The following is a 27,008-nucleotide window of genomic DNA, read 5'->3' as shown; positions in this document are numbered from 1 at the left end:
GTCTCCATGTGTGTGTGTGTACTGTGTGTATAAACTGCTCTGTCTCCATGTGTGTGTACTGTGTGTATAAACTGCTCTGTCTCCATGTGTGTGTACTGTGTGTATAAACTGCTCTGTCTCCATGTGTGTGTACTGTGTGTATAAACTGCTCTGTCTCCATGTGTGTGTACTGTGTGTATAAACTGCTCTGTCTCCATGTGTGTGTACTGTGTGTATAAACTGCTCTGTCTCCATGTGTGTGTACTGTGTGTATAAACTGCTCTGTCTCCATGTGTGTGTACTGTGTGTATAAACTGCTCTGTCTCCATGTGTGTGTACTGTGTGTATAAACTGCTCTGTCTCCATGTGTGTGTACTGTGTGTATAAACTGCTCTGTCTCCATGTGTGTGTACTGTGTGTATAAACTGCTCTGTCTCCATGTGTGTGTGTGTGTACTGTGTGTATAAACTGCTCTGTCTCCATGTGTGTGTACTGTGTGTATAAACTGCTCTGTCTCCATGTGTGTGTGTACTGTGTGTATAAACTGCTCTGTCTCCATGTGTGTGTCTGTACTGTGTGTATAAACTGCTCTGTCTACTGTAGTGTTGTGTAGCCAGGCCTTTCTCCTCACTTCATTTGCATTGCTATCCTGGCACCCAGCAAACATGTTGGGCTGAAGCTTTTGACAAGAAAAGAAGGACAAATCTTCACCTAGCAGTGAAAGTGATCCACAGAGCAGTTGGGCAGCAGGGTGTCCTAGTAGAAACTGTCCTTCAACTGGCTGCTCTAGTCAACAAACATCTGACCTACTTGCTTGAGCCAGACACTGTCTGTCTGTATACGTATTGAAATCACTGAGTACGTTTACATGCACACAATATTCCACTATTATTTGGAAAATGACAATATTCTGAATTTGATAAGGGTCATGTAAACGGCATATTCCAGTTGCATTTTCCGAATTTGCCCTTTTTCCGAATTGAGCATTTTCCGATTAAGATATCTGGGTTATTCCAGTATTATTCGGGTTTTAGAAGGATTCTTTAGTGATGTATACAGCGCATTCGGAATATGCGTCTCAATCAGGGTTTTTACCGCAGTTTGCGACGCATGTTGCCTGTTTGCGGTCAGCTGATGTGTGCTAGAAAGCGCTAGAACAGGCGATATAATCATAATAATCCATCATCTCTGGCATGCAAAAAGAAAAGCCGACATTTCTGATCGGGAGATGAGAAACATTGATTTAAAGAGAGAGAGAGAGAGAGTAGCCTATAGTGCCCAGTGCCCACGGAAGTCCACAATGCTTGCGAGCCTGCGAGGTAATAACTTAGGCTACTAGCCTACTTTTTATGAAAGACTTGGATGCGCAACACCAAACTTTTCAGCAGCAAGCTCCTGAAATGGACCAAGTGATGCTCGTAAGAATAGTGCTGCTCTGTTTATTCTCAACAGAAAAACTCGGTGGCTCCGCCTACCTGCATCTCTCTCTCCCCCTCCCCCTCCCTCACGTGTTGGGGAGGGTGAGCTACGGCTGCATGTAAACGGGAATATTAGTGGATTATTCATTTAGTCGGATATTGTCATTTTCCGAATATGGGCAAAAAGCGGAATAGTGTGTACATGTAAACGTAGTCACTGACTACGTTTACATGTACACAATATTCCACTATTATTTGGAAAATGACAATATTCTGAATTTCATAAGGGTTATGTAAACAGCATATTCCAGTTGCATTTTTCGAATTTGCCCTTTTTCCGAATTTAGCATTTTCCGATTAAGACTGTATGTGGGTTATTCCAGTATTATTCGGGTTTTAGGAGGATTCTTTGATCATGTATACAGAGCATTCAGAATATGAGTCTCAATCAGGGTTTTTACCGCATTTTGCGATGCATGTTGCCTGTTTGTGGTCAGCTGATGTGTGCTAGAAAGCACTAGAAGAGGCGATATAATCATAATAATCCATCATCTCTCGCATGCGAAAAGGAAAGCCCACATTTCTGATCGGGAGGAGATGAGAAACACGGAAGATGACGCAACTCTTATAACTGACTGGCCTAACAACGTAGCCTACGTTTAATATGAAAAACTTGGATATCGCAATTCCAAACTTTGCATTAGCAAGCTCCTGAAATGGACCAGATGATACTGGTAAGAATGCAGTCGGGCAGGGCTCCTCTGTTTGTTCTGAACTGAAAAACTCCACTGATTCTACCTGCATCTCTCTCTCTCTCCCTCACGTGTCGGTGAGGGCGAGCTACGGCTGCATGTAAATGGGAATATTAGTGGATTATTAATTTAGTCAGAATATTGTCATTTTCTGACTGAAAGCGTATTATTGTGTGCATGTAAACGTACTGACTGTTTCCATGTGAAGCCTCTTTTGAGTCCAGCTATGGCCTCTCTTAACTCAGTCCACTGTGTGTTTGCTGTGGCTTAGGTAAGATCACGTCCCTGGACACCAGTCTGCTGCGGGCGTCCATGAAGCCGGGCTGGGAGGACCTGGTGAGGCGCTGCATCCAGAGGTTTCACCTGCAGAACGACGGGGAGATGTCCTTCGCCAAGAGACACCAGCAGGAAGGTAAGGCCACTGTCGACCAGAAGAATCCTGTCAGATGATTGGCTGTTGATGGTGATTGAAGTCAGAGTTGTCCTGCATGTGAGGTTGAAACTGGAGGACCATTTTTGACATCTAGCAATTGTCAGGTAACTGTATTCAGGTTTGTTTTAGTATTTTTAAACAGGAAATGTGAGATTTCTTCTCATAATGATATGGAATTGATAGGAAATACAACTAATTTACTGCAGCCATCATCTGTCTCTTCAATATTTTAAACTGTGACTTCATAAGAATCGTTTCAGAACACTGGCTACTGAGCGGACTTTAAATGATAAGATAAGTGCTTTATTGCTTATTATATGGACATTAACTCCATCACATGGTAAAATGGTAAAATGGCTTGCATTTATATAGCGCTTCCTTTATCCAAAGCGCTTTACAATCAGTAGGTACATTCACGCATCCACACAGACATCCATACACCGATGGTGGCAGGCTACCACGCAGGGTGCTGGCACACCCTCAGGAGCAATTTGGGGTTCAGTATCTTGCCCAAGGACACTTGGACATGCAGACTGGAGGAGGTGGGGATCGAACCACCGACCTCTTTCATCCAAAGCGATTAGTGGACGAGCCACTCTACCTCCTGAGCTACAGCCGCCCCACATCAAAGTGAAAAACGTCATTTGACATAAGCCGTTTTCCCACATGCGTACCGGAAAATTACCTGTAAGTCAATATCGGACATTTCCCTTCACACTTCGGCTCTCGCATATGGGAATCTACCAGCGAAATTGCCTGTACGTTGGGGGGCGGGGCGGCACTGCAGAGCGGGTGGGGAGTGACGTGTCGGCAAAACTCTTGATGGTGAAATAAGTTTGCTTGTTTATCCGTTCACCTGCGTCGCGCTGAAGCACTTTTTACAGACTGGCTTCGTTTGATGTGTCCGGGCTTGCCTTCGCTGTAGGCAACGTAAGCAAAATACTTCCACATTTCGCTTCGTGCATTTGCTTCGTCTGTGTCCCTGTCGGGCTGTGCCTGTGACTGAAGGAGGAGGACTGAACGACTGTGGCCAGAGAGCGAGCAGGCAGCAGAGAGGAGAGATCACAAGATCATTTCGCCAGTTTGCTTTAATGTGCGCGAATGATTAGATTATGCCCGCTGGAACATTAAGCAACGTGTGTACACCTCGCCCATGCCGGCAAATGACTGGACCCGTTCTACACTTGCGCCTGTTATCGCGCATACCGCTCTTCTGACTGGCTCGAAACTGGTGAAATGTCGGCGATGACGGGGTCGCGCTTATACCGGCACGACAACTTTCACACATGCAGGCATTAGACCACGTTCCGGTCATTTAGCGGTACAAAGCGCATGTGGGAAAACGGCTATACTGTCAGAAGATGGCTAAACATTGCATGCTTCATTAAACCTGTCTGCCTGTGCCTGTGCGTGTGTTTACGTGCCATTTGTCCACAGTGCTGCGCCACGGACAAGCCTTCAGCCCCATCTATCGCTTCTCCCTCTCTGATGGAACCATCGTGTCGGCCCACACTAAGAGCAAGCTGGTGCGCTCCCCCGCCACCAACGAACCCCAGCTCTACATGTCCCTGCACATTCTACAGAGGTATGTTTTGCTACCGACAGTTGAGAGAGACCGAGAGAGACAGAGAGAGAGAGTAGTCTGTGGCATGTACTTGAATGCATGTTTTAGCCTGCCAATGCCTTGCAGCACAACCTGATGGCTTCATGCATCCTGTTTGGATGGGAGAAGATGTGAATGCCTGCTTGCTTGCCAATGGTCTGAGACTGGAGGGAGAGGAGAGGGTGGCAGGTCTGACACTGGAGGGAGAGTAGAGAGTGGCAGGTCTGAGACTGGAGGGTGAGTAGAGAGTGGCAGGTTTGAGACTGGAGGGAGAGTAGAGAGTGGCATGTCTGAGACTGGAGGGTGAGTAGAGAGTGGCAGGTCTGAGACTGGAGGGAGAGTAGAGAGTGGCAGGTCTGAGACTGGAGGGAGAGTAGAGAGTGGCAGGTCTGAGAGTGGAGGGAGAGTAGAGAGTGGCAGGTCTGAGAGTGGAGGGAGAGTAGAGAGTGGCAGGTCTGAGACTGGAGGGAGAGTAGAGAGTGGCAGGTCTGAGAGTGGAGGGAGAGTAGAGAGTGGCAGGTCTGAGAGTGGAGGGAGAGTAGAGGGTGGCAGGTCTGAGACTGGAGGGAGAGTAGAGGGTGGCGGGTCTGAGACTGGAGGGAGAGTAGAGAGTGGCAGGTCTGAGACTGGAGGGTGAGTAGAGGGTGGCAGGTCTGAGAGTGGAGGGAGAGTAGAGGATGGCAGGTCTGAGAGTGGAGGTAGAGTAGAGAGTGGCAGGTCTGAGAGTGGAGGGTGAGTAGAGGGTGGCAGGTCTGAGAGTGGAGGGAGAGTAGAGAGTGGCAGGTCTGAGAGTGGAGGGTGAGTAGAGGGTGGCAGGTCTGAGAGTGGAGGGAGAGTAGAGAGTGGCAGGTCTGAGAGTGGAGGGAGAGTAGAGAGTGGCAGGTCTGAGAGTGGAGGGAGAGCAGAGAGTGGCAGGTCTGAGAGTGGAGGGAGAGCAGAGAGTGGCAGGTCTGAGACTGGAGGTAGAGTAGAGAGTGGCAGGTCTGAGAGTGGAGGGATAGTAGAGAGTGGCAGGTCTGAGAGTGGAGGGAGAGTAGAGAGTGGCAGGTCTGAGAGTGGAGGGAGAGTAGAGAGTGGCAGGTCTGAGAGTGGAGGGAGAGTAGAGAGTGGCAGGTCTGAGAGTGGAGGGAGAGTAGAGAGTGGCAGGTCTGAGAGTGGAGGGAGAGTAGAGAGTGGCAGGATCAATTCAGACGAAATTGCTGCCAGTGTGTGTATTTGCACGTTTGTGTGCACATGGATAGGATATCTACCCTTGCAAGACAATTGATCGACTGATTTGTTTATATAGGAGTCCTAGTGGTAATTTGGGCACATTGCAGTGGACCAGTGATGATGTGTGGTTTTAAACAGCCAAAAGACTTGTAGCACAATGGCATCTTTGTGTGGTACTCAACACAACTCCTTCTTTGTGGTTATGACATTAAGTGCTGGTATGTGATGATATTGCTTCAGGCCAGGGCAGAGATGTAAGCTAACTAACCATGTTTCTGTGTGCGTGTGTGTTTGACCTATAGGGAGCACACAGTATGTGGAATGGGTCAGGACATGGGCCCTGGCAACCAAGCCACAGGGATGGGTCCCAAAACAATGAACTCCTCCACCCCCTCCATGACTCCTCCAACCCCCGGCAGTCTGCCAGGTTCAGGGCCTCAGGGCCAAGACACTACTATCAGCAGCAACAGCACGCCTTTCTCCCCTCCGGGCCCTGCTGGCCCCAGAGAACCAACATCCTTGGGGGGCCACATGCAGGGCTACCGCTTTGGCTGTCCCCAACCGCACAGCCACACCGGGGGCATGCAACCGCCTCAGCAGGGCCCCAACTGGAGGATGAACAGCCCCTCTCGTGCAAGCCCGAGCCCGGCCGGTGGACCCCACCCACCTCAGCAGAACTCTATGCTGTCGCCCAGGCACCGTGGCAGCCCTGGAGGAGCAGGCAGCCCTCGTGTAGCAGGAGGCCTGCACTCACCCTCCCCTGTGGGGATGTGTGGTGGCGGCGGGCCTGGGGGTGCAGGTAACGGTGGCCCGGCTAGCACCCACGCTAACAGCTACACTAGCAGTTCTCTGTCAGCCCTGCAGGCCCTAAGTGAGTGCCACGGAGTCGGACCCGGGCACGGACCACCTCATGCGCACACGTTGGGGTCCCCCGACCGGAAGATGGGCTCCCCAGCCGGAGTTACGCCGGGATCAGGGGTCAATGCTCATCTGATGTCAAAACTCGGAGGAGGCAGTGGTGCAACTGGTGGTGCAGGTGAGTCATTTGGCCCTCACGCGGAGCAGGGTCAGGGTCACTCCCAGGGCCAGATGGAGAGCAACCTGGCCGAGCCCAAGGAGGAGCGGGAAGGGGTCCTTGAGGGCCATGATGCACACAGCCGTCTCCATGACAACAGGGGCAACACCAAACTGCTGCAACTACTAACCACCAAGTCGGAGCCTCTGGAGACACCCCTGTCCCCCGGCGCAGGAGGGGACGGCAAGGACCAGGCGGGGACAGGCGTCCGGGGCGGCCATGCGGGAGGCAACGCCCACGCTACCTCTCTTAAAGAGAAACACAAGATCCTCCACCAGCTGCTCCAGAACAGTACCTCTCCTGTAGACCTGGCCAAACTCACTGCGGAGGCCACAGGCAAAGAGCTGGGCCCGGGCCAGGAGCAGGAGCACGGCGCCGGTGGTACCGCCGCTGGAGGAGAACTCGCCCCGAAACAGGAGCCCCTGAGCCCCAAGAAGAAGGACAATGCTCTGCTGCGCTACCTGCTGGATAAGGACGACTCTGTGCTGAAGGACAAGGCCGCTAAGCTGGAGCCTGGAGAGGTGAAGGTGGAAGGGTGCAAACACCCGCTGGTCAAGGCAGAGAAGCAGGACGCAGGATACGACCGGGCTGAACAGGTGTGTTGTGTCTTTTTGCTACGCTGTATATTATATAGGCCGTCTAATACACGGCTTTGTTTTCTCCAATAGGGCAGTTGGATACGAAAAGACTTGTGTGAAAAAGCAGCTTTGACTGAATCCTTTCCTTTACTGAGATGATGAAAGTTAAGGCTGTTCTAACTTCTGAGTCTCAACTCGTGTTAACCTCCTTTCTCTCTGGCCCATTGCAAAAAAAGCCCAAAACTTTGTCGCCCTGTCCTGCTCCAGTTGCCTCCCCTCTCTGTCTGAGTGTTAATCTATCTGGGTTAGATAACAGATGTTTTGCTCCAGCAGCTCCCCGCGTCTACACAGGATGCTACAGCTAAACACATAAATGGTACAGGCTGCGTAGAGGGCAGATAGTTTTTGGTGCCATATATATACAGTGGCATTCAGAAGCACACAGCAGCCATCTCATGCGCAACGTAGACGACGACAACCGCGTCTGCTGCTCCTCATCATGCACACACACACACACACACACACACACACACACACACTGACTGAGTGCATCTGCTCCTTCCTCTCACTGCCTCTGTGTCGGCAGCTGAGGGAAAAGCCATTCGCCCGGCTTCAAACAACTGTGACATTTTGAAGGAGCCCCTGTGGTTCTCTGGCCATTTGATCCTGCTTGCGTTTGGCCCGGCATCGTCAGGTTTGGCCGCGAGCACAGGGTCGGGCCTGGCACCCAAAGAGACAGAGAGAGGGAGAGAGAACGAGCACAGGGTCGGGCCTGGCACCCAAAGAGACAGAGAGAGCACAGGGTCGGGCCTGGCACCCAAAGAGACAGAGAGAGGGAGAGAGAACGAGCTCAGGGTCGGGCCTGGCACCCAAAGAGACAGAGAGAGGGAGAGAGAACGAGCACAGGGTCGGGCCTGGCACCCAAAGAGACAGAGAGAGGGAGAGAGAACGAGCACAGGGTCGGGCCTGGCACCCAAAGAGACAGAGAGAGGGAGAGAGAACGAGCACAGGGTCGGGCCTGGCACCCAAAGAGACAGAGAGAGGGAGAGAGAACGAGCACAGGGTCGGGCCTGGCACCCAAAGAGACAGAGAGAGGGAGAGAGAACAGCGAACAGGAAAGGGAGAGAGAGGAGGGTTGTTGGTGAAACCTGATATTTCCATGTAGCAGAGGAAGCAGCAGGTCAATGTGTTGTAGTCTACCTGGCCAGTCCTCCCTTGCAGGAAGGAAAGCAGGGTTTTATGAGACTTCTCTCTCTCTCACTCTTTCACTTTGTCTCCCATTTTCTTTGTGGCATATTTCCGTGGAAACGGTGCTATTTCCCTACGCAGGCAGTGGGGGCGATGGTGTCGAATGTGAGACGGGGAGGAAGGGGAAAGTGTGTGTGTGTGTGTGTGCCGGCGTGCTGCTGTTAGCTGTGTGTGTAATACAACGCGTGGCCACTTGGGTACATATGGATAGAAGGGAAAGGTGATGGGGTGGATAATGAGAAGTGAAGAAGAAGAAAAGGAGGGAGATGAGAGAGGTGGAGATCGCCTCAGGAGAGTCCAGCCATGGTGAGCCATATGCTCCTGCATGGCCCCTCCGCTGCCATGGAGATAGTGTGTGTGTGTGTGTGTGTGTGTGTGTGTGTGTGTGTGTGTGTGTGTGTGTGTGTGTGTGAGACCAGCATGCGAGGGAGTGCAATAGATTTTATAGGTAGACTATTGTTGAGAATCTTTAGAAGTGACCTGCGCGTGCTATGCGTGACCACACTAAAACCGCACGATTACATGTGATACATTTGTTAATTTAAGCGATTAAAGCACTCGTACGCTTCAGACCGTGATGGCGACGGCTTATTCTAGTTTAACAGTATGCAAAATAGTACGCGGGTTCCTGTCTCAACCCAGAATGGGGGCATTTGTTAAGCTGTAAGCGAGCCATGACTTCATTAGAGCCATTACAATTTGTATGAGTGGGTCTTTCTGTTCTCTGTGGCAAAATGGCTGCTTGGCCACGGGTGAAGAAGACTGACTGACTGTATGAAGAAGAGTAGCATCTCTGAGGCTACATGAGTTGTAGCTTGGTAGAAATAAACTGATCACGTGAACTCACATTCTGTTTGGCTCCACTGATCAGTCTGGACTTGCAGCCAGCCCCACAGCCATTCTCCACAAATGAGAATGTAACCGGCCCAATCAGGCACCTGCGCCGTAGTTGACAACATAACTGGCCAATCAGGGATGCCGGTGTAGGCACAGGATCTACTCGGCCTACAGACTTCGGCTCGCCCAGACCAGCTCAGTGGCCTTGTGGTCTGAGTGTCCGCCCTGAGACTGGGAGGTTGTGAGTTCGATCCCCAGCCGAGTCATACCAAAGACTATAAAAATGGGACCCATTTGCCTCCCTGCTTGGCACTCAGCATCGAAGGGTTGGAATTGGGGGGTTAGATCACCATATGATTCCCGAGCGCGGCGCTGCTGCCGCTCACCGCTCCCCCAGGGGATGGGTCAAATGCGGAGAACAAATTTCACACATTGTGTGACAATCAGTGGGACTTTACCTTTACCTTAACCTACCGGAAGTGCTCAGCTCGGGATCCACAACACGGGGTCTAACCCTAACCCTGATTCATATTTTTTATGTCTTATCATGTCTGATAACATCAGTAGCTTAGCATTAGCTTGTTAGCTAATCTAAAGATGGCGGCCATTTTGCCCACGTTAATCCCACCACGTGCCCGACCTACAGCCAATCACAATGCGTGCCCGAGCCGATCTTGTAGCCGAGCCGAAATCGCACCGACACCGGCACTGGCAAAACAGTAATGGCGTCTCATGAAGCAACTAAGCACTAAGCTTAATGTTAGTAGAGGAAGTGCACTGTGCAGTTATTGCAGAAATAGACTCAATAACAACAATTAAACAAGAACAAGAGTATGCACCAGCGGAGTTTCTCGATGGAAAATGTTCACCATTCTTCCGAGTGGATTTGGCTTTGGTGATGCTGATTGGCTGAAGGAGTCGAGGCACCTATAGTATTCCCGCCCACTAAAATTGGTGTGAGCAGCTGGAGGTCCAGACTGATATGTCGAGCGAAACAGAATGTGAGATCACGTTATCAGGATGTTTTTTTTTACCAGGCTACATGACTTGCAAGTCATGAGAAAATACTTCTATATGAACACACAGAAATGTGTCCTGATAACCTAGTTTCAACTCTCTTTATTTGTCACCCTATTCTCATATAGGAGGGGGTTCCCGTTTCTCTATATTCTGCATGATCACATCAGTCAAGTCAAGCAAAGTCTTCTCTCAGTCTCAGCATTATTTTGGAATAGCCGTAGCATGTCTCATCGTGAGCATTATTTGACAGGCTATAGGTTATTTAAGCTGTGTACAAGAGGGAGCCACAACCTATAGATGATTGTAGGCTAATATATTTTCTAATTAGGCTAATTAGTTTATGATGTGATGTAATCAGTGATAATGTCAAAAGTGATGTCATAAGGGCGCGCACACACACATGGAGGCATTGTGACAAGACTGATCAGTGATGTCACACGCACACACACACACAAGGAGGCATTGTGACAAGACTGATCAGGGATGTCATACACACGCTGATGATGTCATCAGTGATATAATGGGGCACACACACACAAGGAGGCATTGTGACATCACTGATGCAATAACATTTAGTGAGCAACACACACAGTCATAATAGGGCAGGCGAGGCCCTATATATATACTGTGTATATATATATATATATATATATATATATATACTGTGTACATGTATGTATATATATATATATATATATATATATATATATATATATATATATATATATATATATAAAATACTATAATAAGAATTAAATCTCTGAGAGAGTGAGCAGTAATTGTTTGACCACAGGTATGCCATTTTACGTGCATCGTAGGGCTTAGCTTGGCTTACTTGGCACCGAAATGAAAGCATCGATACTAAGGGGTATCGAAGCCTCCCTTGTCAATCGATACCAATTTTCGATACCAAAACAAAACGGCGTCATTGAGCCTGTATAAGCATGCGACATGCTTGCACACCACACTCTAATACGGCTGGTGATTGGCTGTCATGTAGAGGCATGCGGGAAAAGTTACACCCGCTTTACGGTGAAAACACACCGCACACGACTCCTGCACGTAAGCTGAGCGGTGCGACCATTCGCGACTTTGTGCGCAGCCAGTTTTCATTAGGACACCATGTTAACAGATCTGTCAGTCCACACCGAATTGCGCGCAGCTCACGCTCAGCTCAGCGGACGCTCATGCCGCGCAACTCAGCCTGGATTTCTATTTTCCTGTGCGGCCGTCTGCGACCGTGAGCGACTCTGTCAAGCAGAACAGATCAGATCAGGGCAGACAGGAACTCCGAAACCGGACATTCGTCAAATAAAACCAATTTCAAAGTGAAATAATGTTTATTTACGTTGTTGATTGCCCCTTTGGAAGTGTGAAAAGAGAGAAAGAGCAGTTGGAGAGGGGGAGCGGCTTCTAGGGGCTCGTTGCCTGCGGAGCAACAAGTAGAGAGCTCTCGCCTTCTCTCTACAACAGCACGCACTGGGAAAATGGGAGGAGAACAGACTTAAATATGATGCAATTGCATTTTATAACGCCGAAGTTAGCCATTAACAGTTATCCCAAACATATTACTTTATATTTATGTCGTTATTTACTACCCATGATAACGAAGACAGTAGATCTGGGGCAAAATATATAGCGGACGAGCAGAGCGCGCCAAGTGAGCTGCGCTCTCTGTGTGGACACTTTAAGCGACTTCTGCGCGGAGGTGCGCATGCGCGCAAGTTCCGCGTACCGGTGTGTCCCCGCCATTAGCCGGTGTGTGTTTGTTGTGAGGCAGCCAGACAGCGTGCAGTGCGGAGACAGTACAAGAAGTGGAACTAGCGTTAGCCACTCAAGCTAGTCCTATCCTGGAGTACCATATGGCGAAGATGATGAAAAGCAGGGAAAGAAACAGAAACAATAAGGACTGGTTTCACTTTCCACAGACAAGAGAAATAATCGAGAGGTGGGTCAGCTTACCGCAAGTTGTTGTTGATGTTAGCGGTTATCAGATCCCTCAGTCTGACAGTCTGGCTGTAAATTGTAGCTAGCATTAGATCGTTTAATTAATTGGCGCCCTAACGTTATGCGCAAGCGGTCATTGTGTATTTTTAGCAACTCGTTAACAAACGCTGATGTCATGATAGTGTGTTGATTGTAAATGCGATTCACTTTGTGCCATTAAGGCTATATTGATAGGCTAGTCAATGCTCAACTATTGTCTTCCATGCATGAAGTGGAGCTGTCTCGTCAGTTTTGACAAGAATAGCGTTCTGTTGCAGCAGTGAGCATTAAACACTGATCTGCAACGCTAGCGTTAGATGTTCAATTCATTAGTCTTAACGTTATATGCAAGCGGGCAGTTAACGCCCATTATGTGCTTTTAGCAACTCGTTAACAAACGCTGATGACATGATAGTTTGTTGAATATAAATGGGATTCACTTTGTGCCATTAAGGCTATGTTGATAGGCTAGTCAATGCTCAACTATTGTCTTCCATGCATGAAGTGGAGCCATCTCATCAGTTTGGACAAGAATAGCGTTCTGTTGCATCAGTGAGTATTAAACACTGATTTGCAACTCTCCGTTTTGCACTGAAAACTACTGCACTGATTGCACTGATTGCACGTTGCAATCGGCGCAGAAACTGCGTTTAAGGCCTGGCCTAGCCCAGTTAGTGGGTGTGGACCAGGGCACTCGCTATCTTGGTATCGGCGCTACACACAGCCTCAACCATTATAACCACGCCTTTTAAGCGTAAAATTATGCATAGTCCGCTCATTGGAGAATTGCAGTAAAGAGTCACACGCTTGCCTTTTAAGCTCCAATTCCAGGACAAATCCGGTAAAACCAGACAAAGCCAAATGCTCTGCCCCCCCCCCTCCCTTCATCCCGTATGTCTGTCTCCATATATAGGCTATTATTCCATATTATTATGCTTCTCAAACCAATCTAACTGCAGTTTAAATACTGCAAGCATGTAAATACCCTACACTATAGCAAGATCAAAGTGAAAAGAATGTTCTAAATGCATCAGCTAGAAAAATAATGCCTATCCCTATATGATGAGATTAATTAGATTGGTGAAAGTTTGTCCAGAAAGATATCATTTTCTCTCGCCTGCTGCAGGAAGGATGATGCACATAAATATACCCTACATTATGTAAAGTCATTGCATAAATGTGTTTTTATTGTAAAACTAAATGTGAAGTAGGGCCAAGTTATTGGAGCGGACATCACAGTATAGCACATGACAGTAGAAGCGCGTTCCGCTGTCACATATCTAAATCACGTTAAATCGACAAGGGATATATATATGCCCAGGAGGACATATATGTTTCACATAGGGTGGTGTTTTCATTTCGATGTTTTATTTGGTCCAGTATTGAAATGTTCTACAATTGCAGGTTGTGTTACCATTACACATTATTTAGATCTACCTTTTATATCTATTTCGGCTCATTTGGTTGCTATTTAGTAGCGAAATGGAGTAGCACAATGCATGCTGGGACATGCCAGGCAGTGAACTTACAACTTCTTTTTCCTATGGGAAGTGTGTTGTGTCTGTCTAAGCGAGGGAGTCAGAGAGAGAGAGAAGGGTGACAGAGAAGAGGCAGAAGAGCGCTCCTCGCAACTGGCGCACTGAATAGGCCTGGTTTCAGAGAGAGACAGAGAAGGGTGACAGGGGAGAGGCAGAAGAGCGCTCCTCGCAACTGGCGCATTGAATAGGCCTGGTTTCAGAGAGAGACAGAGAAGGGTGACAGGGGAGAGGCAGAAGAGCGCTCCTGGCAACTGGCGCACTGAATAGGCCTGGTTTTCAAAAGCGCAAAGCGCTAAATTTACGCCAGTTGGGAAGATATCATTAGGCCGGTATTTAAGGCCGACACGCCCATTCTCGCCCATTCAGGGAGTGCGCCACGCCCATTCCGCCTAAAGCGCATTTGCCAGCGTAAAGCCATGTTGATATCTTCCCGAGGAAGGCGCAAGGCACGTTTTTTTGCGTTTAAGGCCCGTTTTAGCACCGAAGGCCTGTGGGAGAATAGGGGCCACAGTCTAACTTTTGTGGAGGAGAAATAAATTGAAAACTGGTCAGATATGACTTGAATGCCACTTGTGATCATCCACCGTTTAACATTAGTGCGACCACTATTTCGAGGCTTTTTGGCGATGTGACAAAGCAAGCTCTCACCTTTTTTGGCACATTGCCACCCCACCCCATCTGGAACTTGGCAGTGAGACACGTGTCGTGCGTTATGGAGTGGTGGAGAAAAGTGTTGGGCAGAGATCTGGTGTTGTGGATACAGTGTCTGGAGACCTGTGCGTCTCCGTGTGAGCGAGTGTCTGAACATAAATTGTGTTGAGCCACAGCTATGCCATTCTATGTGCGATCGCGCTGAACCTTTCAGGAAGTGTAAAGAGCAGCACCCCTGTGAGTGACCTAACGGAGGCGGATTTTTTTAATCATGTAATTAGAGCCGAACTTGCGATACAGTGCATAGGATCGTGACTACCCGGCTTGGAAAATGAATATGAGGGTGCATGTGGACCTTGATTTTGAATAGGCACATGGCTAGCAGCAGGTGCACAAACTTTGCAGTACCAGTTTGTGAGTCCGATGATTTGTCATAACTGTTAAAGGAGAATTTCGGTTTTTTTTAACCTGGAGCCATTTCCTGGCATTAATTATGATTTGGCCACTCACCTAGTGATGTCTGCAGCGTTTCTGGGCGTCCTAGCGTTGTTTTGAGATCAATATCGTCCAAGTCAGTGTAAAATGGAGTTGATTTGGGGCCAAGTGGTAGCCTGTATTTCCTGCATCTAAATAGCTATTTTTCTTCCCGTTTTCGCCACATATCGCCATAATCAGATCCGTCAACATCCAGCCGAGTGTTATTTCACCCCAGGCTGTTTCCTGGACTGCACAGGGATCAAATTACCTCAAACGTGATCTAGGTCACCAAGTCTCGTGAAGTCCCGCGATACTTTCCTGTCGACTGGCCAAATACAGGCAGGACGCTTTGCGGTCGTGGTTTTAGCGTAACCTATGTGGGGTTTGGCGTAACCTATGTGGGTTTTGGCATAACCTTCGTTATTTCGAATCCCACATAGGTTACGCCAAACCCCACATAGGTTACGCTAAAACCACGACCGCAAAGCGTCCTGCCTGTATTTGGCCAGTCGACAGGAAAGTATCGCGGGACTTCACGAGACTTGGTGACCTAGATCACGTTTGAGGTAATTTGATCCGTGTGCAGTCCAGGAAACAGCCTGGGGTGAAATAACACTCGGCTGGATGTTGACGGATCTGATTATGGCGATATGTGGTGAAAACGGGAAGAAAAATAGCTATTTAGATGCAGGAAATACAGGCTACCACTTGGCCCCAAATCAACTCCATTTTACACTGACTTGGACGATATTGATCTCAAAACAACGCTAGGACGCCCAGAAACGCTGCAGACATCACTAGGTGAGTGGCCAAATCATAATTAATGCCAGGAAATGGCTCCAGGTTAAAAAAAACCGAAATTCTCCTTTAACTGTAATGAGGGCAAGGAGCTGAACATTTTGATTCCTCGATATAAAGAAGAGTGAGATATGTATTTAGCCCCATGACGCGCTCCCAATGGAACTTGTAAATGGACTGTAGATGGTGCATGGTGGCTCAGCGGTTAGCAGGCTTTGATTCCCAGCTCTGCAGTCTTTGTGTGCTGTTTGCGTGTGTTCTTCTCGTGTTCCTGCACTCCCTCCTGGTGCCCCGGTTTCCTTCCACAGATACAGATTTGCAAGTCAGGTGGATTGCCCATACAGTTAGGTCCATATGTATTTGGACATTGGACACAATCTTCATCATTTTGGCTCTGTACACCACCGCAATGGACTTGAAATGAAACAGTCAATATGTGCTTTTAACTGCAGACTTCCAGCTTTAATTCGGGGGTATTTACATCCAAATCAGGTGAACGCTGTAGGAATTACAATACATTTTAACATACCAAAATTACATTTTATGGGACAAAAATAGTTGGACAAACTAACATAATCATGCAATCATTCAAATGGGTTTTGGTAAATGGACTGCATTTATATAGTGCTTTTATCCAAAGCGCTTTACAATGTGCCTACATTCACCCATTCACACACCGAAGGCGGCCAGCTGCCACGCAGGGTGCTAGCACAGCCATCGGGAGCAATTTGAGGTTCAGTGTCTTGCCCAAGGACACCTGGACATGCGGACTGGAGGAGCCGGGGATCAAACCACCGAGCTTCTGGTTGGTGGTAGGGATGCAACGGTATGAGTTTTTGACAGTATGATAACCTTGGACAAAAGTATCGCGGTATTGCGGACCTTTATGTGCGAACCATCTGTGTTTTTACAATAGCCGAAATATTCCCATACAGCGGACGTCGTCTTTTTAGATGGGGGAAAGTTCAGGGGGGTCCTTGCGTTCTCCTGCTTCAGCCATTATCACACACAGGGTTGTAAACATAGTCAGGGACAGCTCCTCTCTACTGTGCTCTAGTCTAGGTAGGCATGCAGCCAGGGGGAGGGGCCGCGTAAGCTGCACTCTACAAGCAACCTGGGCACTTTGTTTTGGGGAAACAGCTGATACCGTGGGGAAGGTATGACGGCAAATCTTAGTGGTTTTGATACCGTGACGTTTTCAAACCGCGGTATAGCTTCAAACGGTATACCGCTGCATCCCTAGTTGGTGGACGACGCGCTCTACCTCCTGAGCCACAGCGGCCCCATTTTTGAAGTATTTGACTACCGTAAATATGAGCAGGTAATATTGTCCGAAACACTTCAGAATTGATTCTGCTGCTGTTGTCAGCAGTTGCATCATCAATAAATACAAGGGAACCAGTTCCATTGACAGTCATACATGCCCACGCGTGGACATGAATGACTGTCAGTTCCATTTCCATTGACAGCTATACACATGCCCACGCAAATGCTTCAAAACCCATTTGGACGACTGCATGGTTATGTTAGTTTGTCCAACTATTTTGGTCCCTTAAAATGCATTGTAACTCCTACAGCGTTCACATGATTTGGATGTAAATACCCCCGAATTAAAGCCCCATTCAGTAACTTTTCCAAGCGCCCTCTGCGTGCATTAGTATCGATAACGATATTGCCGTTCAAAGTCAACAAAACACAGCGCCAGAAAGCTCTATGTACATGTTGTGACATCGGGTACTCACCACGTGATTAAATAATAATCCATAGTTCCGTGAAACATCATTTTCGTAGCAAATCCGAATCGAGTTACTTCCTTGTTATTCATGAAGACAGCGCTTCCGCTGTACTGCGCATGCGCGCATGCTTTTCTTTTCTCTTTTTCTTGCTACGGGACGTGGCAGACAAACTGCTTAGTCCCAGTGCTGGCCAATGGAGGGCGGTGTGGGATAAATAAAGACGAGGGTCTCCCTGTTACAAGTCAATCTACCATGTCCTGTGACTAAAAAACTGATATATTACAGTAAAAAATGTCAAAAATCTTACTGATTGGGGCTTTAAAGCTGGAAGTCTGCAGTTAAAAGCACATCTTGATTGCTTCATTTCAAGTCCATTGTGGTGTACAGTAGGGCTGTGAATCTTCACTGGCCTCACGATTCGATTCATTTACGATTCATCTGTCGTCGATTCGATTCCACGATGCATCACGATGCATCTCGATACAGCTCAAAGTATCGCAGCTCCACGTATCACATCCTCAATTTTCTGTATTATTACTGCATATGGCTACTTTTTCATCAATTAATACAAGCAGTCAGATAAATATCAACTCCCTTTTTTCCTTAGAAAGTGCTTTAAAATCTGAATCTCAACAGAAATTTAAACATAAACGATTCATCTGTCAACGATTCAATTCGATTCACACGTCTGCATCGCGATGCATCGATTATACGATTAATTTTGACACCCCTAGTGTACAGAGCCAAAATGATGAAGATTGTGTCCAATGTCCAAATACATATGGACCTAACTGTAGGTATGACTATACTGTAAGTGTGACTGGTTGCCTGTCTATCTGTGTTATGGTGAGCTGTCCGGGGTTTTTTTGCTGCCTTCTGCGCAATGTATGGTGGGAAATTCTTTATCCACCCGTGGCCCTGAATAGGAATAAGCTGGTAAAGAAAATGAACAAGTGAATGGATTTATTGCATGCAAATAGAAAGATGGAGAACAAAGCATTTATTGGTTATTTCATATGACGTGGTAAGCAGGGGGTGTAGTCGTGATAAATACAGAGGTTGGTAAACTATCCGAGGTGAGTAGTTTACCCACCTTGTTTCCCCTCATTGATTGATACTAGGGGTGCACCGATCACGTTTTTTGCCACCGATCACCGATTGCCGATCGCCTATGGGAAATATCTGCCCAACCGATCATCGACCGATCACCGATATATAAACTCCTCAAAAAAAAGTTTGGAAACGTTATTTCGGTCGATTATTTCTCCCCTTTAATAATACCAATTGGCATTGTATTTTATATCGTTGGAAAGCCTGATTAGTGATAGGGCTTTTTTTTTTTTTATAAAAATAAATAAAAATAATAATATAAAAAAATCAGCCGATCGCATATTTGAGGTCAAAATCGGCCGATACAGATTGCTTACCGATCGATCGGTGCACCCCTAATTGATGCAGTTGATCTGAAAAAAGGTGAGTAAACAAAATAAAATTGTTGTGGTCCAAACAAGTTCATTTCATCGAACTAAAGTTAACTAAAATATTGTGCATATGAAAAGACTAGTAGGTTGTATTCTTTGTCAATAATACCTGACAGTTTCGACTGCTGCTTCCTGCAATCTTCTTCGGAGACGTCCCGTGCTGTTGCTGTGACGACGTGTCATATGGCTGCTTTATGTAGTCTTTTCATAAGAACAATATTTTAGTTCAAATAAAATTGTGGCCAAAAAAAGATGACTGCCATAATAAGCCTTCAACTACCGCTGCAGCATAGCAGTTGCAGTTAACTTGGCAGGCATACGTACGTGTGATTGAAATGGCCATTTTGAGCGGTTTCTTTAGAATAGAGATTTTGTGAAATAGTCAACATGATTCCAGGGTGAAAAAAAGCGTTTTCTCATGTGGTACTCAGTGCTGGCACTTCTGCTTTTCCACATCTCTCTCTCTCTCTCTCTCTCTCTCTCACTTCCGTTTCCTCTCAGATGGCATGGGCCGGGTCAGAGATGGCACACTGATCCTGCTGCCCTCATGGGCCGGGTCAGAGATGGCACACTGATCCGGCACACTGATCCCGCTCGCTGCCCTCATGTCAAAGGTCCACATTGACATGAGGAACGCAACTGAATCAATGTGAAATGGATCTACAGAATGAATGACTTAGATGATTGAAGGTGTGATTGTGTGTCAGATCATGGTGATGACACGAGTCTTTACTCTTTACGATGTACCGGCGTGCAAATTGAGTGGAATACATGCGACTGAGATGCAGGGAAGATGGAGGAGGAGGACGCATCGAGGGCAAAGAAGAGAGAGAGCAGCAGAGATTGATAGAAACAGGAGCCATTAAAGGGGAGAAGCAACTAGAGAAGTAAGGAGAATAGAAAGTGGGAGGAGAGAGGGAGCAATCTGAGAGCGTACAGGAGCATTACATCATCCCTGACCTCATTAGGGCTTTTCTCTCTCACCAACCCACCCACTCCCACCCCCCCCCCCCCCTCTCTCTCTCTCTCTCTCCCTCCCTCTTTCTCCTGCATATCCTGTATGCTTGTCTGCTGCTTAGAATGAGCATGCCTATGTGCTATTGTGTATACTGGACATCTAGGTTTTTGTTCTGATCAGGATCTTCCAAGGTGGAGGAGTCTAGCAATAAAAAACTGCACGCAGGCTTTAGACCACTTGAGATAACTCTCCTCCTGTCAGTTGTTTTCCTCTGTATTGTTGTTGTCTTAAGGAGCATTTTATTTCCCTCATAATGGCTAGCAGCACAATTGTCTTCTTGAAACAGTGTTGGCGTGTTTATTTGACTGCACAGTATGTCCTGATGTCGTGCTGCCTGGTGATGCCAGGTGTGCTGCACTCTGGTGGCAGCTCACAGGCAGTACAACTTATTTACCTTCAGTCCCCACAGGCCCCGTGGAAGTACAGCTTGAGTTTAGGGCCTCTCTTGCCATGGAGCATAATAGTGCTGCTGAGCAAAACCAATGATAGACCAGGATACAGACCGTTCATACAAGGGAGAGAGAGAGAGAGAGAGAGAGAGAGAGAGAGAGAGAGAGAGAGAGAGAGAGAGAGAGAGAGAGAGAGAGAGAAAGAGAGAGAGAGAGAGAGAGAGAGAGACATACAGAGGAGACAGTGGCGCAGTGCTAAAGCTCAACTTAATCAAAAACATTGACAGTTTCTAAGAGATGCGTCTTCCATAGTCCTAACAATTAAGTCTGACATGTTTTTGTGACTGGAGTGCAGCGTGACGAGTAGAGGTCACACAAAGGTTGTTCTACATGTGAATGTGAACGTTTAGGAACAGTCAGTGTAAATGACTCTTTCCTCCTCCCACCACCTTTCTGTGTGATATACAGCAAGTAAAAATATGTAGGAAGTCGTCCCCCAGTATAGCCTTTGCCGTTGTTTGAGATTTCTGTGTGTGAACACAAGTTAGCCAGAAAGTCCACAGCCCCAGCAGTATGTGGACTGGATGCAGCCTTGGGCTGTACTGGGCATGCTCAGTGCAGTTTGTTTACAGTAGGGGAGCAGAGAGCAGCGCAAACTTTGGCACCGGCCAAGCCCCAGCCAGCAGCCACTTCATACTGCTCTCTCCCATGTTAATCAGCTCAATGCTACATCAATAGCACACATGTTTTCTGTGCCCCCCCCCCCCCCCCCCCCCCCCCCCCCCCGATTCCTCGACGCACGCCAGGAAATAAATGATGTCCGTTCTGATATGCCCGTTTTCTAATGCATGCTTAAAAATGGCGGACATGGAAAAGGGGAGTCATTGTAGTGGCATGCGTCTGAAAGCAGCAGCCGATAAGCAGTGGAGGAGTCTAAGATAAGCTAAGTCAATGTGAAGTGTGGCCTAGATTTCGGTGGAAAGTGGACCATTTCAGGCTGGGGTTGCTGCTGTGTTATCAGCTAGGCCAAGCTTTGCTGCCTCTCGTCTCATCTCCCCAGATTAAAAAATACATGAGGAAAAAACTCATCCAAGTCTTGGTGTTTTTACACACAGGCAAAAGCAATCCGAATCATTCCCTGTGCATGAGCTCCACATGTCACATGTGCTCGTGTGCGTGCGTTGGCAGGTGAAGCGACACTGGCTTTCTAAATGGTTAGCCTAGTTCTGTTTTTAAGTGGTTTGTGTCTCTTTTTCACATTCTTCCTCCTTTCTCTCTGGTCCTCCCCCCCCCCCAGTCATCAGAGCTGGATGATATCCTGAACGACCTGCAGAATGCCCAGCCGCAGCTGTTCTGTGAGCCGCGGCCCGTCTCGTTACCCAGCGCCATGGACAAACAGAACATCATCAACGACATCCTCCAGATGTCGGAGACCAACGCTTCCCTGGCGGCTCAGCAGCAGCACCGGGCCATGGGGTCCGGCGTGGGCCCAGCTAGTGAGTCCCACACTGTCCGCAACACAATGGTGCAACACCCTCACAAACGCTTCTTGAGCCAGTGGGAAAATCCCCTTAAAACAGCCTAATACCACGGGGCACGGTGGCGCAGTGGTAAGCGCTGTCGGCTCACAGCTAGAAGGTCCTGGGTTCGATTCCCACCTGGGACGCTGTGAGCGCTGAAGGAGTGCGTGCCCGTCCGCATGTCCTCGAGTGCCCCCCCGCCCGGGTGGTAGGGGTGGGGGAAAAAATCGATACACCACAGTATCGCGATATTTTGCCTGACGATACTGTATCGATATTTGGACGCCAAGTATCGATATTGCAAGCAAAAAAAAAAAAAAAATTTTTTTTTTTTGCTTGCAATATCGGGCCTGGCATGGCCCGGTGGCCATGCCAGGCCACCGGGCTACTATACACTTTAGTTCCAAGGCCAGCACTAAACAAATTGTAGCATATTTTCATTTTGTTTTAAAAGTAACAGTTTTGTCATAACAGTAATTTACAAATTCCCCAGTTACTGAATGGGCTGGGCTGCACAAGATGTTTTGTGTAAGTGAAGTGAAGTTGCAAAAACTACATAAGTACAGTAGTCCACACACACACATCCAGTTAAGGTGGACTGTAAGTAGACTGTAACAAACAGTTCAGTTTGTCAGGTGCATGCAACTATGACATGACTTTATGAAAGTTGTTGGTCTGTCTACTTGACAATGTTGCTGCAATAAAATGGTTGAAGTCAGATGGACAGACTGAAAAATTTTTCTTATATAAACCAGATGTTGACAAAGTTTTCCTTTGGGGACATCATTTGCAGTTGAAAAAGTAAGAAATCGCAATATATCGAGATATCGCAATATTCAATATATCGCAATATCGATATATCGCAATATCGAAAATATCGCAGTATCGCAATACTATCGTATCGTGACTCAAGTATCGTTTCAGTATCGTATCGTGGGCATCTGGTGATTCCCACCCCTACCGGGTGGGGTCGTCAAAAATGGCCTTTCTGTGTGGAGTTTGCATGTTCTCCCCATGCCTCCCGGGGGCTTCCTTCATATAGGAACCCCTCACCAAAACATGCAATATCCTGGTCGCAGAAGTGGTGCCTCCTCTGGTCGTTCGGGGCGCCTGTTCGGAGGGAGGGGAACTTGTTGGAATAGCGTGATCCTCCCATGTGCTATGTCCTACCGGTGAAGCTTCCCCTGTCAGGTGAAAAGAAGCGGCTGGCTAACTGCCCATGTCTCGGAGGAAGCATGGAGCCAGTTTCGGCTCTCCACAGATCGACAGAGGGTGGAGCAGCAACCAGGATAAACAAATTAAAATTTGCACTGATGGGGGGTAAAAATTGGGTAATAAAATGGGGCGTGGGACAAACAAACAAACAAAAAAACAGCATAATACACCACATGACATTAAACTCACTGTGAAACCACAGGAATGAGTCCGAAACACCTGGATGTTGGCACTTCCGGGTTCCTACGTGTAAAAGTAAATGGGATTTGTTTGTATGGGGATTTTGGTTAAATGCTTGAAATAAGGTCTGTGGTTATCAAAGATTTATGAAGCAGCGAACTTTGTGTTTTAGCAAGATAATCTTTGATGAAATGAGGACCACTTTTATGGTTTTTGAAGCATAAATGCGTTTTTCTTTTGTGCGACTTTCAGAAAACGTTCCAAAAGTCATAAAAGTGGTCCTCATTCGTGAAGATGATCTTGCTGAACACAAATCCCATTGACTTTTACACGTAGGAACCAGGAAGTGCAGGGACTTCTGGGTAAGCCTCCAGTACAAAAATACGTCATACGTATTAAGGTTTTTTGGGGCGGGAGGCACTAGATACTCTGATCATTTGATCTGATGATGGCTTTCATAAATTCAGTAGGTACCCACTCTCTTTTTCCTCGACTTCAGTGCACATTATGCCAAAACTCAATCATGCAAGCATAATCACTGACGCACACAAGCACATAGAAAATATATGAGTCATTTACTAAGATTCATGTTTTTATTTGCTGGATATTATTTTGCAGTACACACAGTCATCTTGTACATCTTGTCCCATATTTTGGTTCTGAAAAACACTTTCCCCTCCCATCTTCAGACTTTGCTGGTGTGCGACCCGGCCAGCCAGTCCGGGGTCTGCCTGTAAGGAGCGTGTCGCTGGACATGAACATGTCTCCCCAGCAGGCCTCGTTGCAGTACCCCATTCGAGCCACCAGCCCCTACACGCTCATGCAGCAGCAGCAGCAGCAGCAGCAAGGCATGGTGGGGAACCACAGCATGATGGCTAACCAGGCCAATATGGTCAACACAGGTGGGTGTGACACTCATGCTTCTCCTCTGGTGCCACCACTTCTCTGATCATCTCAACGTGTGTGCTGCTCCCCTCTTGGCGTGGTCTGCTTTGGTGCACTGTTGTCAGTTATAATGCATGCTCTGATTTCATCACTTGTGCAGCTTCGATAGAAAATGGGAGGGGACATTGTTCTTGTCTTGTGCAGTATTCAGCCCCTTAGGAATCCATTAATGCTTAAGTCTGTAAACATAAGCTTCTGAAAAACTCAATCCACGGATATGAAAGCAAACCCGTTACGCAAAGAATTACATTTAAAAAAAAAACAAGTGCAAATTCGCAATAGCTGCAACCACATACCGCTATGCAGGGTGGCAGGGGCTGCCCACCCTGCTGTACTGCATTTTGAACCCACACTGCCAATTGAGCCAATATGCATGTACACACACACACACACACACACACACACACACACACCTTTATACACACACACACGATTGACCTCCATGCTAAATTTCAGCCTCCTAGGGAGAAAACTGTGCCCGCTAAAGGGTGCTGATTCAACTTTTTGTGGAGCGACAGAGTGACTCCTAGAGCTGCTGGTTGCAGCTAAACCTCCTAGTAAATCCTACCAATGCAGGAGACCACCGGTTAGTCTCTCTCAAGCCAGTCTATCCCTTCCACAATGTTCCAATGCTGCAGAGACAGTCTGTACTTCACACCGTTAACATTTGGCCAGAGGAAGTTGTCATCTTCCAAAGAAAAAAGAAACACTTCAGACCGGAGGAACTTCGATGGTATTCGACCAATCACAACACATGTAAACAAAACCGAGGCAGGCGATTGGAGAAATGAGCGGATGTGCCCGCCTTCAGCGGATGCACCCACCTTATTTCCGTTTTGACCAATTTTCTCCTCTGAAGTACAGACGGGTAGGCAGAAGCATTTGACTAGTCCACCTAGCTATTCAGAACAGAATAGGGAATTTGAATCAGGTGCATGACCTGCCTAAAGTGCCTGTTAGATTGTTGGTTATTAAGAAGAGGTCTACTCTCACTAACAACAAAACTTGCACTGCATTTGGCCGGTGACCAGTGATGATTTCCCAGTAGCAGCATTAAGGTTTATTAGTTGCATAGTTGTTTCATGACATTTTTCCAGTTTGGGCAAACTGTCAAGAGTGACTGGTCACCTCATTGTTTGTGTCAGCTCTTACTCATGGGATTCTACTCAACAATGGCAGGACCAGTGGACAACAAGTCACATGGAACTCCAACAGAAGTTCTGTGGAAACACCTGAGCCTTTGATGTGTGATAAACCATTGCATTAATCTGTCACCCCCGCCTCCTCTCTCTTTCACGCTCTCTCTCTCTCTGTCTCTCACTGTGACTCTCTCTCTCTCTCTCTCTCTCCCTGTGTCTCTCCCTGTGTCTCTCTCTCTCCCTGTCTCTCACTGTGACTCTCTCTCCCTGTGTCTCACTGTAACTCTCTCCCTGTGTCTCTCACTGTAACTCTCTCTCTCCCTGTGTCTCTCCCTGTCTCTCTCACTGTAACTCTCTCTCTCCCTGTGTCTCTCACTGTAACTCTCTCCCTGTCTCTCACTGTAACTCTCTCTCTCCCTGTGTCTCTCACTGTAACTCTCTCTCTCCCTGTGTCTCTCACTGTAACTCTCTCTCTCCCTGTGTCTCTCACTGTAACTCTCTCTCTCCCTGTGTCTCTCACTGTAACTCTCTCTCTCCCTGTGTCTCTCACTGTAACCCTCTCTCTCTCTCTGTCTCTCACTGTAACCCTCTCTCTCCCTGTGTCTCTCACTGTATCTCTCACTGTAACTCTCTCTCTCCCTGTGTCTCTCACTGTAACTCTCTCTCTCCCTGTGTCTCTCACTGTAACCCTCTCTCTGTATCTCTCACTGTAACTCTCTCTCTCCCTGTGTCTCTCACTGTAACTCTCTCTCTCCCTGTGTCTCTCACTGTAACTCTCTCTCTCCCTGTGTCTCTCACTGTAACTCTCTCTCTCCCTGTGTCTCTCCCTGTAACTCTCTCTCTCCCTGTGTCTCTCACTGTAACTCTCTCTCCCTGTGTCTCTCACTGTAACTCTCTCTCCCTGTGTCTCTCACTGTAACTCTCTCTCTCCCTGTGTCTCTCACTGTAACTCTCTCTCTCCATGTGTCTCTCACTGTAACTCTCTCTCCCTGTGTCTCTTACTGTGACTCTCTCTCTCCCTGTGTCTCTCACTGTAACTCTCTCTCTCCCTGTGTCTCTCACTGTAACTCTCTCTCTCCCTGTGTCTCTCACTGTAACTCTCTCTCTCTCTGTGTCTCTCACTGTAACTCTCTCTCTCCCTGTGTCTCTCACTGTAACTCTCTCTCTCCCTGTGTCTCTCACTGTAACTCTCTCTCTCCCTGTGTCTCTCACTGTAACCCTCTCTCTGTATCTCTCACTGTAACTCTCTCTCTCCCTGTGTCTCTCACTGTAACTCTCTCTCTCCCTGTGTCTCTCACTGTAACTCTCTCTCTCCCTGTGTCTCTCACTGTAACTCTCTCTCTCCCTGTGTCTCTCACTGTAACTCTCTCTCTCCCTGTGTCTCTCCCTGTGTCTCTCCCTGTAACTCTCTCTCTCCCTGTGTCTCTCACTGTAACTCTCTCTCCCTGTGTCTCTCACTGTAACTCTCTCTCCCTGTGTCTCTCACTGTAACTCTCTCTCTCCCTGTGTCTCTCACTGTAACTCTCTCTCTCCCTGTGTCTCTCACTGTAACTCTCTCTCCCTGTGTCTCTCACTGTAACTCTCTCCCTGTGTCTCTTACTGTGACTCTCTCTCTCCCTGTGTCTCTCACTGTAACTCTCTCTCTCCCTGTGTCTCTCACTGTAACTCTCTCTCTCCCTGTGTCTCTCACTGTAACTCTCTCTCTCTCTGTGTCTCTCACTGTAACTCTCTCTCTCCCTGTGTCTCTCACTGTAACTCTCTCTCTCCCTGTGTCTCTCAC

General features: G+C 47.6%; 1 protein-coding gene across 2 annotated transcripts in view; it reads left to right on the top strand.

Moving 5' to 3' along the window:
* Window positions 1-27,008, top strand: part of ncoa2 (nuclear receptor coactivator 2) — a 171,018-nt gene that overhangs the window by 118,210 nt on the left and 25,800 nt on the right. For both annotated transcript variants that reach the window (XM_083632246.1, XM_083632245.1), the window contains 5 exons: window positions 2,421-2,561; window positions 4,020-4,167; window positions 5,700-7,068; window positions 21,527-21,725; window positions 23,834-24,046. In XM_083632246.1, coding sequence (XP_083488372.1) covers window positions 2,421-2,561; window positions 4,020-4,167; window positions 5,700-7,068; window positions 21,527-21,725; window positions 23,834-24,046 — 2,070 coding nt within the window. The remainder of the gene's footprint in view (window positions 1-2,420; window positions 2,562-4,019; window positions 4,168-5,699; window positions 7,069-21,526; window positions 21,726-23,833; window positions 24,047-27,008) is intronic.

This window comes from Poromitra crassiceps (genome assembly GCF_964638095.1).
Source record: "Poromitra crassiceps genome assembly, chromosome: 2".
Taxonomy (NCBI): Eukaryota; Metazoa; Chordata; class Actinopteri; order Beryciformes; family Melamphaidae; genus Poromitra; species Poromitra crassiceps.
This window is presented reverse-complemented; position numbering and strand designations above follow the sequence as displayed.